This window comes from Astyanax mexicanus, chromosome 9 (assembly GCF_023375975.1).
Source record: "Astyanax mexicanus isolate ESR-SI-001 chromosome 9, AstMex3_surface, whole genome shotgun sequence".
Classification (NCBI taxonomy): domain Eukaryota; kingdom Metazoa; phylum Chordata; class Actinopteri; order Characiformes; family Acestrorhamphidae; genus Astyanax; species Astyanax mexicanus.
The window spans coordinates 22210515-22228916 of NC_064416.1; the positions used below are offsets into that span (position 1 = coordinate 22210515).

At 37.2% G+C, this 18402-nt stretch overlaps 1 protein-coding gene across 5 annotated transcripts in view; it reads right to left on the bottom strand.

Moving 5' to 3' along the window:
- The window catches only part of zc3h18 (zinc finger CCCH-type containing 18), a 30769-nt gene extending 12780 nt beyond the window's left edge, over positions 1–17989 (bottom strand). For 4 of the 5 annotated variants that reach the window (XM_015605794.3, XM_015605793.3, XM_007249212.4 and 1 more), the window contains exons 1-9: positions 17472–17602; positions 14992–15911; positions 12048–12132; positions 9549–9760; positions 9321–9416; positions 8710–8867; positions 7729–7758; positions 7453–7567; positions 6907–7193 (exon numbers count right to left, since the gene is read on the bottom strand). In XM_015605794.3, the coding sequence (XP_015461280.3) occupies positions 6907–7193; positions 7453–7567; positions 7729–7758; positions 8710–8867; positions 9321–9416; positions 9549–9760; positions 12048–12132; positions 14992–15900 (1892 nt within the window). In that variant the 5' untranslated portion in view covers positions 15901–15911; positions 17472–17602. Of the gene's footprint in view, positions 1–6906; positions 7194–7452; positions 7568–7728; positions 7759–8709; positions 8868–9320; positions 9417–9548; positions 9761–12047; positions 12133–14991; positions 15912–17471; positions 17603–17859 lie in introns of those variants that run through there. The other variant, XM_007249211.4, reaches the window with a different exon arrangement.
- Between the last annotated feature and the right edge of the window lie 413 nt (positions 17990–18402).

The window sequence follows — 18402 nt, forward strand, 5'->3', positions numbered from 1 at the left end:
ATTTTATTTAAATTATGCAAATAGACCTTCTAAACTAGCTTAGATAAACCTCTTTATCTTGGCTGCCTCATACATATATATATATATATATATATATATATATATATATATATATATATATATATATATATATATATATTTATTGAAAAAAGAAAGAAAAAAAAAACTGCAATATGACTTCAAATAAATATATTTGTTCTGTATAAATAATATATAAAAGGGTATATATAATGTATACAGTTTTTTTTTGGCCTAGTATTTTCGTTCAATAATTGCGTTATTGATTAGAGAGTTGCTGAATCCTTGCTTAGCTGGATCCTTTATTAAGGCCCTAGACTTTTCTGCTCCAAGACTGCTGTGACCTGACTGACCCTGCACTCTCACCTGGGCTTTCTAGCCTGGGATACGCTAGAAGATAATTTTCCTGGTACTGTACTGCTTACATCAGAATAAAGGAAGACTATTATATTATTATGAATGAACCACTTCTACTATGTACACACAAGTTTCAGAGACAGGAAAGGAAGTGTTAATCTGTCCGTCCACACAATGGAGTAAAACTACAGGAACTGCCCTGACACTCCCTCATTACTCATGAGTACACACAGGAGCTGCTATGATGATGGACACCCTGATAGCACCTTTGTGACCTCATAGAGTGATGAAACCGAGTAAAAGGAAACAAAGTGATCTCCAGGATTTCAAGATACTCTACTTCTGAGAGGAACACCTAGCACACATGTGTATTTGTGAGAGATAGGAGAGATAGGAGAGATGGGGGTGGGTGGGGCGGGAGATGATGATGTGATCTGCTTTAGTGCAACACATTCAAACACTCACAATGTTTACTATGACGCAATTATGAAAGATATATTCCAATTATCTTGTAAACATGAATACTAGAGCACAGCATGGACATGAGGCACAGTATCAACAAAACCACTGACTCATATACTAGGCATACAAATCTGTGGGGTTTACACTCACAGCTCTCTACTCGCAGTATCAACAGGAAACTGCGCTAAGGAGAGAGAACTATATTCTTTATTTACAACACTTCATCCCAGTTTAGCGCAACTGTCTTAGCCTGTGTTTACATTAGCATACAACCTAGCAAAGGCTCGCCAGTTATTTCCTATTGGAATATGACTAATTAAATCTCAATTTTTATTTAAAGTGTTTTTTTCTATTAATACATAATAAATGGGATGCATTAATGAAATAAGAGGTATACCAATATGTTATTCCTGGGGCCCACTTGACACTTCGGCAAACTAACACAGTATATATATTTATTGTACATAATAAAATAAAGAAACATAAATAAATATGATTGTGAAAAAATCTGAAATAAGACCAATGAAAGCATCATTTAAATATTTATCTCCCGCCTCCCCACAGTTTGAATATCTAATTGAATCCAATTAATTGAATTTCTATTTTTGTTCCTACTGCACTGTAAGAAAAAGAAAGTGTACGAACCTTTTAAACTTACAGCACTGGTTCCTATTTCAATTTCAATTAAAACACATTTATAGCATAACAACAAATGCTCACAAAAACGGCTAACTACAGCTGAAACAATTAGTTGACTACATAAACATTTGATGCAGCCATACTGCTAATGCAGCACAATTTTTATGCTTGGCAGACAAGACAACTGTGGTGGGTTAATATCTTGTTCACATGTTTAAAGGGTGATGACAGCGTGCTTCAATGGTCTGTAATAGATTTGAAAGTCTAAATTAAAGCAATGCAAACGAATCAAACTATGGATCCCTGTGATCCAGAGCAAGACCACCTCGTTTGGTCAGACCAAACTGTGTTCTTTACATGTTTGGTCTAAATGTTTTAAGTAAACTTAAGTTAGAAGGTCTAAACCAAACAAAGTAGGTGTGAAAGCACTTTCCAACACACCCAAAAAAAGGGCAGATTTGGTATGAAGTTGACTTAACTTCTAATATGGCTGCAGCTAATAGAAAAAGTAGAAACTCAGAAATAAGGAATAACGAACTACGATTTTTTTGTTCTTGAGGAAACATTCAAGTTCCCAGGACATCCATGGTAATCACATGAAGTGGAGATGTTCTTCCTTTTTTCCACTATACACATGCATACACACACACAAGGGGAACCCTGTGAAAATCTCACTGTTCTACATTCAAGTGACCACATATTCACTGCATTAAAACCACAGAAACACGAAGCAATAAAGACGGAGAGAGAGAGAGAGAGAGAAAAAAAAGCTGTCAACAACCAAACAAACTTCCGGAGAACGGACACACCACCAAACCAACTTAGCTGAAACTAAGCAAAGTATAATGATACATGTTACTGCAAGTTAAACCTCCCTGATCTACAGGATGCATGCAATTAAAATCACATCAACAGTTGAATGACATCATGCCTTACCTATTGCATGTCACAAATCATAAACAGGGATACTCCATATCTACAGCATTATCCTTTCATCCAATTTGTTGACAGAGAGATTGTGGTTTTAGGTGCCTTAATGTAGTGGTAGATGATTGGTCATCATGGTGCAAACTAAATTGACCTTGCAGATTTCTCTACTAAGAAATTCAGAGAATTCAACACTTTCTCTCTAAGGAAACCCCCTTGGGGTCTGTCCATTCCAGGACCAAGGAACTTTATTTAAATTGTAATTTAACTTATTGATTTCTTTCTGTATAATACTCTGGTTTTAAGAAGAGCATTCAGCAGGCTTTCATTTAAAAATATACAACATAAATATGGTAAAATACTCAAATATTAAAGCTGCGCTGTGTCTCTCATTGCCCCTTAGCTGCCTCACTGCAGCATATACAGCTCAGGAAAAAAATAAGAGACCAGTTAAAAATGACGAGTTTCTTTGATTTTACCAAATTAAAAACCTCTGTAATATAATCAAGAGGAAGATGGATAATCACAAGCCATCAAACAAAGCTGAACTGCACCAGAAGTGGCATCAAGTTATTTAAAAGCAGTGCGTAAGACTGGTGGAGAAGAACATGCCAAGATGCATAAAAATTGTGATTAAAACCAGGGTTTTTGCACCAAATATCGACTTCTGATCTAGTAAAACTTTATGAAATGGAAATTGTTTTCTTTGCATTATTTGAGGTCTGAAAGTTTGGCATCTTTTTTATATCAGCCAGTTCTCATTTTCTGTAAATAAATGCTCTAAATTACAATATTTTTATGTATCATTTTACTCGAACATATACACACAAACAGCAAAATCAGAGAAAGTGATTCAGAAACTGAAGTGGCCTCTTAATTTTTTCCAGAGTTGTATCGGTGAAATGGAATGGGATACGTGGGCAACTGGTCCAAGATCTTCAGTGCTGCATCAGCATCTCTTCGTTTAGCTTAAGCTCGCCAGGTTGCTAAGACTCCAAGAGGGTGGAGCTATGTAGTATTGTCATCGCCTGCCTAAATTAAGTCCAAAACCCGGACACTGGCATAAAAAAAAACAAAAATGGATCAGCTCATCTGCACCTGAAGATGAAGGTCAAAACCAGAGCACTACCAAGAGAGCTTCAAGATTCCAGTACAGCTCAGACAGTTCCACTGTCTGTTTCATCTTTAAATCTTTATCTCCTTTCAGAACTTATAAAGGGAAAGCTTGTAATGGGATTTAGAGATCCCTCTGGTAAGAGTGCGCACTTGCACCAATCATGCACAAGAGCTGTAACATTATTCAGTTCTTGAGGAAGTTCCCAGGACATCCACGGTTATCACATGAAAAAAGTGTAGCTCCTTTTTAGCGTATATACCCATAGAAATCTTACTGTTGTATATTTTGAGTGATCACACATTAAGCCATAAATATTTTATACTTTTGCCTTATCAGGAATATTACTGCTTAGAATATGAAAGAAAAACCAAAAACAAACAAAAATATTGAAAAGGTCTACTACTATTTTTACACTGTTTAATAATGAAAGTTAATATATGTGGCATAATCTTGGGCTATTCATCATTACCAAGGCACCTCACAAGACTGGACCAACAGCTTGGAGTTTTATTTCTGAAACATTGTTTTACTATTACAACATTTCCCAGGCAGTACTTCCTAAAAAGAACAAGGCTCAGAGTAGAATATGAAGGGACCAAATGGAATTTATCATGAAACTAAACTCAACTACCTGCAGAAAAAGAGTCCCTAAGTGTTAATTATTCACAAAGGAGAAACTTCAGACACCCAACTTGCTAAAGGGGTTCTTCTTCTAATCTTCTAAAAAAAAATGCTAATATAAGACAGTTCTGGGGTTTCCCCATGTTCATAACTGATGAAAAGGAATTTTGTGTTTGGGCTACCTCATTCTGATAAATGTCTAAAAACTGAAAGCAGTGGAAGGCTACAGACAGAGTCCAATATCCTCAATCAATTATTAGATATCACAAAACTGTGACCACACTAACCAGCTACAGTCAGTTTGAATTCAGTAGAGAATCACCACTTCATTTAAAAAAACTGCAGAACTAATGAGCTTAAGCTGGCAGAATTACTAGAAAAGTAGGTTTACGAGATTTTTCCATCTAAAAGCTACAAGTTGTAAACAGTTTGGATATTTACATTAGCTAAAAAAAATACATTTCTAGAGCATTCCCTTCTGTCCACTACATATTTTTCTTCTAACAGTACATTTGTCCCAGAATAATGATCCAAACAGTGACAACAATCTGAATCAGGTTCATACACAGACATTAAGGAAATATTTTCTTCCCGGCACTGAAAAGAGTATAAAGGAGTTTCCGCTTATTATCCCTGCCAAAGTCTTTTGAAGAAGGACAATCCCAGCACCTGCTGCTCAACATCAATAATATCCACTGAAACCAGACCCCTTGCCTTTCTCTTCAGTAGCAATTCCTTACATGTTACATAAATCTAAAGGGTCAAAGCGAACAATAATCTGCTGCAAAATATCTATCCTCAGATATCTCTGTAATACTCATTTCAATAACAGCCAAAAAGGAACTGACGCAAACAAAGACAAAAGTGAAATTTTCAGTTCAAGAGAGGCCAAATTACAACACTTTAGAATCACTGGAGTAATGTACAGGTCTGTAGTTAAGGAATTTTTGAGAAACCTTTTTTCACACATTCAAGGCAAACTATGCCCAAGAGTATAGTATAGAACTGTGGGGACTCTTGTCACCAAGTAGCATTCTTGGTTTATAGAACCAATACAAACTGAAATTAGCACAACACATGCCAAAGAATGCAATTTGTCCTAGGCTTTGTGACCTGTTGTTTAGCATGCAAGCATTTAGAATAAAGTTCTTAATATTTCAGATTTCAGATTCATTTGTGTAATATTTTTAGACGTCATCCTGCTCCCACACTCTTACTGGATGGTGAACTGTTTGCTCCTACACGTAACACTGAAATTTTTAATTTGCACCTTAAGATTTGAATGGATGATTTGTAAATAAACTGGTAAAGGCTTGTTTGTGTTCCTTACAGATAGCAAACCTACACTAAAAATTATTATTATTTTTTTTAATCAATGTTTTATGTAGTGGCTATTAGCAAAGCTTCCTGAGCTAATTATGAGGGGGACAAATATTTCTTTGTTGAACAGTGATCTTAATAAAAATTCTAAATCCAACTATAAAAACTATAAAAATGTCCACCATGATTATTAAGCATCATCTACTAGTAGTAGTACTGCTACTACTACTACTACTACTACTACTATTCAGGCAATATGATTGTATAATGTATTTCTATGGGTTGTATTAACTGACCTGACTGAAAGTAAAATGCAAAGTCATTTGCTAACCTTTAAATCTAGACATGGGTAGTTTTGTTACAATTCCATAAGAAAAAACCCTTTTGACTGTCTCGCTTCATGCTGAGTTGGCAGGTGAGCTTTATGCACTCCATGTTAATCCCATTTAACCCTAGTCTACTGAAATGTACACCTCATTTAAAGACCCTTTTTTCATCAGGTGTTTGAACACAGACTTTTTAACACGTTTAGCATAGTTTTAGCACAAGCTACTTGTTTGCCTCATGGAAGATTGCCAACAGGCCAAAGCACACACTAATTCTCAGAGTTACGAACATGCATATACTAGGGCTGCAGCTATCGATTATTTAAGTAATCGAGTATTCTACTGAAAAATCAATTAGATTAATGGAGTAATCGGATAAAACACAAAATAAGAGATTTCATAAAATAAGAAATTTTACTTAATGAATGACCAATTGGTTTAGTTTTTAAATTCACCATATACATTTCCACATTGCAAAAACAAATAGAAATAAATAAAACACAAAATAGACATACCTACCACAAGTAATAATTTAATAAATTAAGTTAAATTATTTAAACTTAGGATTTCTTGTAAGTATTAAATATAGGGCATTACTCAATAAAAAAGGCATGAACATTGGCTTTATGCTGTGCATCTTATTTAAATGACAATACAGTAAGTTCATGGCCAGCTAACTTAACATTTATTTATAAACTCCACAGTGCTGTGTTTATTGATTACATAAAGCCTGTATCACGTCTAAAACTTGTCTCTGTTGTAATAAACTAACCACAGCATTGTCGTTATGTTATTAAGGTACATTAATGGTAATCTCATTGATTTATTATAAGTTAAATTGATCTGCTCTCCGCTCTAAAAACCTCCGCCTCCTCCACCTGCTTGCTGTGTGTGTAACATAACGCTAAGCATGCTGTTTCACATTAAAAGTCCTCGAGGCACAGAAAATTAATCAATCAATTTTTTAAATCGAGTAACTAATTACTCAAGTAATCGTTTCACCCCTAGCATACACAATGACTAGTACCACATAGGCTCTCTCCACAGTCAATATTAACTCTGCTTCCAGACCTGATACCACTGATCACTTAAAGCTTAGAACACATTTTGATGACTTACCTGGGGGGCATATTAGTGGGTGAACGTGATTTAAGAGGCTTGTCCTTTTCTTCTTTTTTCTCCCGTGGCTCTCGCAGCGGCCGCTCTCTAGGTCGCCCTTCTTTTTCATCTCGTTTTAGCCGGTCCCGCTCCCACTCCTCCTTCCTGCGCTGTCTCTCTTTCTCTCGTTCACGTTCTCTTTCCCTCTCGCGCTCCCTCTGCCTGCGCTCTCGCTCGCGGTGGTCTCTTTCTCGCTCGCGCTCCCTTTCACGATGGCGTTCATGGGGGTCTCGCTCACGCTCTCGATCCTAATGTAAACACACATACAGTACAATAGCATTCAAACATTCAGAATCACAGGGCAGCACCTCTGGAGTAGAGTGGTTTAGGGAAAGCCCAACCCACCGCCCCCCCCCCCCCCAAGAGTGGCAGATTAGCAGTCAGTGGTTAGCACATAGCTCTTACTACTGAGACACAACTGCCAAATAAATGAAGCAACTAAACTAACTGCTGGAAGAATTACTTAAGAAAGAAAGTGATCAGTGAGCTGTGAAAAATATAACTCACGCTGTAGTGGTACGGCAGAGGGGTCTCTGTATACTGAACCCTGAAGTTCTCATACTGGCCCCCTCTCCACAAGGCTTCCATTTCATAGTCGTAATAAGGATCAGCATATGGGTCACTGTAACAAGAGTAGTTATTTAGTAGTAGGTTGAAAAAGTAAGTAGATTAAACATGTTAGACACATAATGTAACATACATTCCATACTACAGTATTAACAAAATGACGGTATAACATTACAGAACATAGAGAAAATGCATAAAAAAAAAAAGTTAGCTTACCTATACAAAGGGTCTCTGAATTCAATTTCACTGCAAGTTAACAGGAAGAGGAAGGATTTAGCAAGGAAATTGAGTGCTAAACTGGTAAACAAATAAACAAACATTGTTTCCCACTATTCAAATATAAAAGGTTTAATTCCAACTACAATTATCCTAAAGCAACTCATTTCACAACTCAAAACTCTCAGTCATGAGAACAAGAAGATTCTGAATTTACTTAGGCAAACATTAAAAGAAAATTACACACATTATGAAAGCATGGTTTGTTCAATATCTGAGAGTTCTGCAAGTTCATATCTGAAAGTACTCAGAACAGAAGCAATACAATTACTTCTAAATAGGCAAGAAGTTATTTCCCAGGTTACATATTTGTTTTGTAGGTTTTTACTCATTCTGCCACTTTTACTAAAACATAACTTTCATAGTCTAAATGTATGTCTTGCTTTTGAAGAAAAAGCAATTAAAGAATTTAACAATGAACAACTAGAAGAAGCAGGTTGGATTTACCCAATTAGCCAAAACACTCCTTATGAAAAAGCAGTCATCGACACAATGATTGCTAGATGGTGCTTCAGTGTACATTAGTGATGGACTCGACATTAGAATTTAGTGTACTTTTTGTTCTAATCAACAAGGGAACCTGGTGGTTTGCCCAGACTGGGTACCACTGTTGACGTACTATGCAACAAGTTTGCTGAAGGCTACATGTCACAGATCTTTTTAAAATTAAAATCTTGTTTTACTATTTATTACGCCTACATTATTTGCACAGCTTTTGTTACATATTTTAAACCTATTCTCTTGATATGTTTTTTTATTATTATTTTCTTGTGTATTTTTTTGTGTGTGTTTGTCTGAATTTAAGTTATCAAGAATGGTACAACTTTAAATGTTATTGGTGCTGACCAGCAAATTTATAGTATCATGACATCCCTAATAACAATAGCATCTTGCAGCCAGAGCATGAAGCTTAACTCGTACCCAGGATCTCTAATTTCCCTTGTGATGCGATAGCCTCGATCCCTGAAGAACTCGTTTTCTTTGTCAAATTCCCGCTCATCTTCACCAATGGTGACGTTGAAGCGCTTTTCTTCAAAGTCAGGCTCCTGTTCTTTGCGGATTGTAGCTTTCTTCAAAACCTGAGGCAACCCACAGATTAGCGTTAGAACCACATTCATATTCTACACATTACTTCTTCACTCACTCCAAAAGGGAAAATCCATATTAATTTATTTACCAACTGCGGATATAAACCACAAACCAAAATAAAAAAAAAATTATAAAAAAACAATAACCACGACTGTTTGAATCTAATTTGAATAAAGACTACAACATTTTAAAAAGATGTTATCTCAACAGCAGCAAGACATGGGGGAAAAACTGAAACCACGGCAAGATCCATGGTTTAACTCATTTGAATCGATGAGATCACAGAAAGTCCGGTCAATGTGACACAACATATCAAAATGTGAAATGGTCACTAGAATGCCTCTAAAATTCCCTTTTATTCTAATGACCCTGAAACAGGGTTTTCCTGAAAAGGGTTTTCTGATGACCGGCAAATCCTTATAGAGACATTTATGGTATCATACCTCTTTGGCATGTCTAAGGCCCCTCTCCCAAGCACTCTCTACTGGAGGCTCCGCAGGAAGGGGCGGAGGTGGCAGTTCCTCTATGGCAGGACCCCCCTGTGTGAAGCAGACAGCACACCTACATTGATGCAATGACACTACATGACAATGCTTTTACATTCACATTACTGAGATTCAGTTCCAGACACCTTGTGGACAAAAAAAAATTGTCTGCCTATTATTTCATACCCAGGGGTTTGAGGGCATTAGTGGGAGAGGGCCTCCTCCAGCGCCCCCTGCCCCTGCTGCTGCTCCTCCTGCTGCTGCTCCTCCTCCTCCTCCTCCTCCAGGAGGAGCTCCATTTGCAGAGAAGGGGTCTGGCTTGGAGATGAGGGAGTAGTTGCCTTTATCATTCACTCCAGGGTGGATAAACCTACAGATCATTCCCCAGGTGCAATTACCTACCAAAAAAAACAAAAAAACAACAACATTGTTCTTATTTTCATACACAAGTGTTTGACTGAACTCATTTACATGCAGTGCAATTAATACATGTTATTGCTATCAAATATAAAATAAGGGTAAATATTCTGCAGGACATGTGTAAAATAGCTACACCTGCTGTTATAGTCTAGAAATGCACAAAATGACAACAGTATGTAGCAACTGAGCAAAAAGTCACTGTCAGAACAAACCAGTGTTACAGTTTATAAGCACTCAAAGAAAGATGATATGTTAATTTTAATACACAGCAATACAGCAACTAGTGGTGTGCCACATTCAATTTTGCACAGTAATACAGATCAAATTCTTAAAACAATAAAAAATCCATACTGTGATAATATAGGCATTCTGTATTGAAAGCAGTCTATTTTGTATTTCTTTCTTTTTTTTTTTTTTTTACTGTGAAGCTTTAAGGGTGTTTTTGGGACATTTGTTTAAGTTTGCAGTGAATCATATTGTGGTAGATTTGACACATTTACATTTTATTCAAAATTGTTTTTTCAGTTCAACTGCATGAATTAACCATTAACTTAAATATAAAACTACTATAATACTTTCAGAAATGTAAGAAAGTACAAAGATTTTGCATAGTTCATACATGATGAGACATTTTATGAAAGCCTAACACAATCATGAACATCATAAACCATACAAAACCAACAAATGGTTCTCCATACTTCAGCAACTTTTACAGGAAATTATGTACAAAAGCTCCCTCTAGTGTCATAACCATAGAGATGCACTAAATGCTCAGACGGCAACTGAACATGTCTTCAGTATGAAATTAAACAAAGCTTGATCTCCAGTAACTTAACAGGAGAACAAAAAGTGAAATAATACATACTGTATTGCACCCAACCTCTGGGGTTACAGACAGGGGCCTGTACTCATATTCTAAATCATCAACTACCTCAGAAGATCTTCACAGTGTTCATCAGGTAGGCACCTCTCTTCATCAGTGTTTTGCTGAGTTAAGCCTACAATATCTCTGAAAGGACCACTACAGCCCCTGAGCACAATATGCAGTACTATCAGTTATTCAGTGTCGTAAGTGAAGAATCACACTGGCCTCCTTAGTGACGTAAGGCCAGACCTAGCCCCACTGAAACCATTAATAGAAGAAAAAGCCAGTCATTTCTGTTGGTGCATTTATTATACTTTTCTACAATATTCAGTAGAGGTGTGCCAAAAAATCGATTCACATAAGAATCTTGATTCTCATTTACTACGATTCAGAATCGATTTAAAATGTCCCAAAATCGATTCTGAGGGGCGGGTTTTAGACTGATTTTGGGCTGGGTATTTTTGTTGGACCTGGCAACCCTGGGGATAGGGCTTGTCCCTTCAAACGGAGATCTTCCAGACACACACAGAGCGTAGGTGTTTGAGAATCACCGGTAAGATGGCAGAACAAGCACTATATTACCTTAGATTAACGTGTAGTTTCAATGTTTTATGGCAGAATGCTTCATAACAAGCATAAAAAAGATCGCTAGTAGTTAGTTTCAGTAACTGTTAGCTAGCTAACTAGCTAACTTTCCAGTTCCACCTTAAATAACGCTACAGGTGGCAGCGGGCTGCAGCATTTAAGGCGGAACGGAAAAATAACAATAAGCTAATCAGAGCTAATTTCAGCTCCTCATCACAGAGGAATTAAGGAATGGACAATATGAATTAATTTCTCCACCTCCTGCCCCCTTTCTGAAGAAATACAACGACCTTAAAGTTAACTAGTTAATCAGCAGCTGCTCCTGAACTTTAGCGCTTCACTGCTATCATCACATCAGCCCAGCAGCGTCACCTACACACCACCGCTAGTAGCCTGGTAATAAAGCAGTGTTATTTATTATTTATTTATTGTTCATTAACGTCATTGTGATATCCCAGTGATTTCTCTGTCACTGAGGACCCACATTCCTGCACATTTTATTGTTTTTGTAACACATTACTTGCTCCAGGACCAGTGTATATTATGGAGGGTTTTTTTTCAATAAGATTCATAAGCCAGAAGCAGAAATTTTTATAATTCAAATCGTTTTGAATCAAAAATCGATTTTGAATCGAATCGTGGCCCCCAAAATCGGAATCGAATCGAATCGTGAGATAGTAAACGATTCCCACCCCTAATATTCAGTATGTGGTTTCAACAGCAACAATATGTGTGTGTGACAGCACACAGAGAAGGGAAGTTTTTTTTATTAACTTACAGTATACAATATGCTACATTAACAATATGCACCCTACCTTTCATAAAGAACCTGCAGATAGGTCTAGGTCTGATCTTCCGATCCATGGGGTCTTTGACCTCTCCCTCTTCCAAATCATCATCCTGAAACACATCACATAATATGGTAATGAACAGAAAAAGCATGTAACTAAAAGAAAAGTGTTTAGAATAAAAGCTTCATAAATGAAAGTGATCTAGTTATATATGTAAGCACTACAGGTAATAAAATAATAAACAAAATTATTTTGTATTCTGTCTAAGGTTATTTGTGTGTAACAATATCTTAGCGCTGTAGTTCATTTAAATCGTTCTGTGTTTTAGGGCATTTTTGCAGGTACTGCCTTGGCGGCCATTAATTTGTTACAAGCAAAAAGGTCTGCAAGCAGTCTAAGTAACACATTATCTTATCTCAGATGTTTTTAAACAGACAAAAGATGTTTTGTTTGCTTCAAAAAGTAACCATGATATCTATTCTAGTGTCTAGTGGCTATGCCCTTCAAATCAGAATCACACACAAAAATAGCATGCCTACATCATTAGATGTCTGAATACTTGTCTCTATGTAATAGTTTGTGGATTTTTTTACTGAGCACAGGAATAAATTTATTACTTGACTTTTTCCAAATCATATTAAATTTTAATAAGATTTTAAATTTAAATTTTAATAATTTTAATTAATAAGAATTAAACCAGCTGATTTCTGTGAATAAATGTCAAATGTAAATTATCTCTGTTTGATTAGGATGCATGCATGTTGCCTGCTGCCAAAATCAAACCAAACCAAAACTCTTTTTTTTAGACTTTTAATAAACAGTTGGGCTAAACCTCTCTACACCAAACTGCCAAGTAAACATTGCAGACATGAAAAAAAAAAAACAGTTGCTCTGTTGCTTATGCCAGTTTTGCACCATAAGGGGGCAAAAACTGAATCTTTGTGCAATACTTGTTATTCCAAACTCAAAGTGTAATGCTGAGGAAGCAAGCGCAGAGCTTTGTCAACACTTAATACATCATGCAGATATATTTGCTGTCTGCAACTTAAATTATGCAGCTGACATTTGAGCATAGCTATTAGCTAATAACTAATTAAAAGAGGTCAATAAAGCCGGTGTGCTTGTGTTGTTTTCTTTCCATGTTCCCTAAATACAGTAGTGTAAAAATGTTTTGCCCATTTATGATTTCTTATGCATGTTTGTTACTCTTAAATGTTTCAGATCATCAAACAATTTAAATAGTAAAAGACAACACAAGTTTACACAAAACAGTTTTTAAATGTGTTTATTATTAAGAGAGAAAAAAAATCTAAACCTACATGGCCCTGTGAGAAAATGTTTTTGCCCCTAAACCCAATAACTGGTTGGGTTATTCTTAGCAGCAACAACTGCAATTAGGCATTTGCACTAGCTTGCAATGAGTCTTCCACATCACTGTGGAGGAATTTTAGCTCAACTCTTCTTTATAGAATTGTTGTATAACAATTGTATGAACGTCCTGTTTAAGATCATGATAGAGCATGTCATTAACATTCAAGTCAGGACTTCCAAAGTCTTCATCTTGGGTTTCTTCAGCCATTCAGAGGTGGACTTGTTGGTGTGTTTTGGACCATTGTCCTGCTGCAGAACCCAAACTCGTTTCAGTTTGAGGTCAAAAAGAGATGGCAGGACATTCTCTTTCAGGACTTTTTGTTAGACAGCAGAATTCATGGTTCTATTTATCAGAGTAAGTCAGCAAACCAGACCCAGACAATCACACCATCACATACTACCAGCATTTTCTGGCAAAATTGAGACAAGCCTTAGTGTTCTTTTTTTCTCAGCAGTGGTTTCTGTCTTGGTACTCTGCTATGCAGGCCATTTTTGACCAGTCTCTTTCTTATAGTGGAGTCATGAACGCTGACCTCACTTGAGGCAAGTTTTTTTTTGCAGTTTTTTTTTTACTTTGTCATAAGGGTCTTTTGTGACCTTTTGGATGAGTGGTTGCTGTGCTCTTGGGGTAATATTGATCGGCCGGTCACTCTTGGGAAGGTTCACCACTGTTACATGTTTTCGCCATTTGTGGATAATGGCTGTTACTGTGGTTCACTGGAATCCCTAAACTTGGCTTTATACACAAAATCACAAAAAATGGCTTTATAACCTTTTTCAGACTGACATACCTTATTTTTTTTTCTCATCTGTTCATGAATTTCTTTGGATATTGGCATTATGTCTAGCTTTTGAGTATCTTCTGGTCTACTTCGGCTTTGTCAGGCAGGTCCTATTTAAGTGTGATTCCTCTATTAAGAACAGGTGTGGCAGTAATAAGGCCTGGGTGCAGCTAGAGAAATTGAACTCAGGTGTGATAAACCACTTTTACATAGGGCAATGTAGGTTTGGATTTTATAAAGAAAAACTTCATTTAAAAACTGTATTTTGTGTTTACTTGTGTTGCCTTGGACTAATATTTACATTTATTTGATGATCTGAAATATTTAAGACTGACAAATAACAATATGTCAGCAAGGATGCACAATATATTGTTCAGCATAGTCATTGCTAAAAAAGGCACATCACAGCATGCGCACCATAAGAAAAGGCGACTTAAACATTACGTCATGCTACAACTTGCTTAATACAAAAGGAAATAAAATAAGCTCAATATCATTTATATCTGTCCTATCTTGGACATAAAATGGGCATTGTTAATATTATTGTACCTATTGGATTTTTGACTTTTTGAAGAAAACTCCTGTATTTTTTTATATCACAACATGTTTTGCAGAACAACAAAATATCACAATGTCATCCCCCTTCCCAATTATAATGCAGCTCTATATTCCAGGCACAGTTCATTTCTATGAGTGCATTAACTGTCCCTTTCTTTTTCTTAAGAACATCTTTTTAAATAATTTGAACACAGTGTACTTACCTAGTAGAGTCCAAATACTCTACAAATCCTAGTAATTATGGTAAGAGTACTTACATCAATTTCTCCTTCATCAATCTCGCCATCATCTTCATCTTTCTTTTTATCACGAAAGGAATCCCTCCTGCCTCTTTCTTGGCCTTTTGTCTCTTCAGATTTCTTAAGATCAGAGTTGCCCTGGTCTGGGGGGAGGATAGGGTTCCTTTCACTTCTTTTCCTCTTCCCCTCCTCTTTGTTGTCTTTTTCCTCCTCATTCGCTTCACCGTCCTCAGCACCAGGACCCTTCTCCATGTCATCCTCCTCTGGAACACCAATATTTGGTTCCTCAGGCACTTCTTCATCATAGTCCAGCTCATGCTCATCCAGCTCTCTGGAGACAGAAGAGTTTTCATCTTTTAGATCACTGACTGCCATTACCCTCCTTTGTGTCCTTTCCTCTTCATCCTCCTCCTCCAACTCTGGACGACTCATGCCTAAGCCAGTGGTCTTCTCTCCCTCCTCTTCTTCTTCTTGGCTGGCTTCCCCACGCTCTTCTTCAGCAAGGGTGAAGGGTTGTTGATGTACGGGCTCTGGTGATTCAGGGTCTGGTGACCTAGGGGTTTCCAAGATCTCCTCTTCTTCTTCCCGCTCTGGAGATCTGCTCATGTGTTGCCCACCTTTCAGAATGGTTCCTGACTTCTCCTGCTGGTGTACATCTTTCCCCGCGATCCCGTCTACCTTGTCATCGTCTTGGTCAGATATTTCTCCTGGAGCTCTCCCACCCAAATCAACCTTGTCTTCATCATCAATGTCTGACTCTCCCCCTCCTCCTCCTCCTTCCTCATCGTTTAGTAACTCACTGTCAGACACTTCATTGTTCCCCTCAGTAGGGGACTCTGGAGATTCCAGCAGCTCACTGTCTGACAGACCTTTCTCCTCCTCCTCTGGAGACTGTGGAGACTGTGTGGGGCTCTCAGGGGTGTCCATCAGCACTCAATCTGTAATCAAAAACATTCATATTTACATGATTAGCATGCAAAGCAAAATATGAACATATATTGCTGCTTAAGTACATGCCAGGATGGTTTTCTGGATACATATTAAGCTAAATTCTACGTAAGGGGTTGTAAATATCCTTTAACACAGTTTTGGTTTTCAGAAGCCTTTCAGAACTGTTAGCCAAGGACTGGTACAACACCAACCTTGACAGCGGTTGGTAACTCTGACCAAATCTAAGTGTGGCTTAGTCTTCAAAAACAGGCCTTAACAGGCCTAAATTCCAATACTGAGCACATTCTGATTGAAAAGGTTTCCACAGGACCAGAAAAAATGATCAAGGTTAAAACTAAATATTTAAGAACACAAATGTTTCCCTTATTTTTTTTTTGGCAATAAAATAAATTGTTCTGTCAATTTAGTAAAGCATTCCCCTTAGTTCCACAATTTGCTCTATTCATTTAATAAATCCTTCAGTTTAACAACTATTCTCTTTGTTTTATTAGTTTTTTTTGTTTCCTCCTTAAAAAATAAAAATATAGAATCTGTTTTCTTGACCACTCCTTTAGTGAAACAATCTATCCTTTCCCTTTAATAAGAAACAATTAATTAAATTAAGTGAAGTGACTGTTAAGAAAATGCTTAGTTAAAAATGTATTAACCCCAGGGAACTTTGTCTCAGAATTGCGTTTTTACCATTGATACTTTATGCTTCACAGTTTTAAACATACAGAAAAGCAGTTAGCTTAGGTAGCTATATTAGTCCTACATTGTTCTGAATACGAAAAATACAAAAATAAAATACCCTTGCAGACTTATTTAGACTATTAGTGTAAACTACCTAACAAGTAAATGTTTGGGAATATACACATGCATATATACTGAATTTTACACTTGTAACGTTCAGGTTTTATATAAATAAATAAAAAATAGAGAAATAAAGATGAACACTATAACCTATTAAACAGTCATCTAAAAAACAAAATACTAATAAAACGGTTAATATGTGAGTACGTATTTATGTAACTATGTAAGCTAGCTATGCATTAGCACATAATCTTGCAACTAGGGTTACGTAACCTCTAACTACATCCACTATTAATGTTATTATTTCTGTACTGTATATACGTTACTATTAGTCATATGTAGCTAGGTTAACTACCCTTACATTGTTTTATATTAATTTAATATCGTTTACTGTGCTTGTTGTCAAAAAAATATAGCTAAATGTGTAGCCCTAATAGTTGGGTTAACTAGTTCGGTTAATTGTTTAGCTAGTTAGTTAGCTGTTAGCTAATCTAACACCGAGGAGGGATAAACACAACCCAAGGCGATGCTAATGCTAATGACGATAGCCTACTAGCTAACGTTAGCTAGGTTAAGTAGTTAGCTATGTTAACGTTACCGTTTAACAGCCTGTTAGCTTAGCATACTGGCTAGCTAAGCTAGGTTAGCTAGCGAGGTCTCCGCACCCGTAACGGCCTTGCTTCACACCGTGCACACTTCGTAACATACAGAGTTAATGTAATTGTAGTTTAGTAAGTAATTTGGAATGAGGTTACCTGCTCGGAATAACGGCAAGAGACTCATGAGATGGTCGAGCGAAAGGACAATTTTCTAGCTCGCCGACTACAGCTGGCTAGCGTAGCTTAGCTTCGCCTATTTGCCAATGAGGAGGAGGCGTCGCTCCGCCGGTGGCCGCGCAGCAGCAGGAGCAGCAGGCCCGACAGAGAGCGGCCCAAACCCCGCTACAGCCGAGCTCATGGACCCGGACCGACACCAACCCCCGAAACTACACCCGCCCTGCAGAATAACCGCGACTGGCCGCAGGGCTCGTCCCGTTTCGTCTCACTGCTGCCCGGCGGCGTCCCTGACTCGCACCGACTCGCCGCGGCCAACAACAATAACGAGAACTCTCAGCAAACACGCGCTTAAAACACAGTCGGTCACCTTTCACAACACAGCGCCGCGGAGACTGGGGCTCGATGTGGGGCTACCCGGCCTCTCCCCCTCCGTGAGGAAATCTAACCGGGGAATAAAGAAAGAAAGCGCCGATCAGTGATTCTCTCTTTACCGGAGTAACGCATAGACCCCGCAACACACCGTGAGAGCGGCCATTACAGTATCGTCATCAACACCCGACACAAGGCGAGGCTAGGCTAGCCATTCACACAGAAAACATCCGAAAAGAGTCTTATTAAATTAATTAAAGTCGGTATTATAAAACAAAAAATATATAATAAAATTAATCACAACAGAATAGAGTAGGACGTGTCTTCCACTAGATTAAGCTTTTGATATTCAGTGCAATGAAAAAAAAAGAATATATATATATATATATATATATATATATATATATATATATATATATATATATATATATATATATATATATATTTGAGTGACTAAGTCATAGATACATTTTATTATTTTTTTAATGCTGGGACTTAGCTGTAATTTTGGGAAGGTGACAGTAATAATGATGTAGTTTGA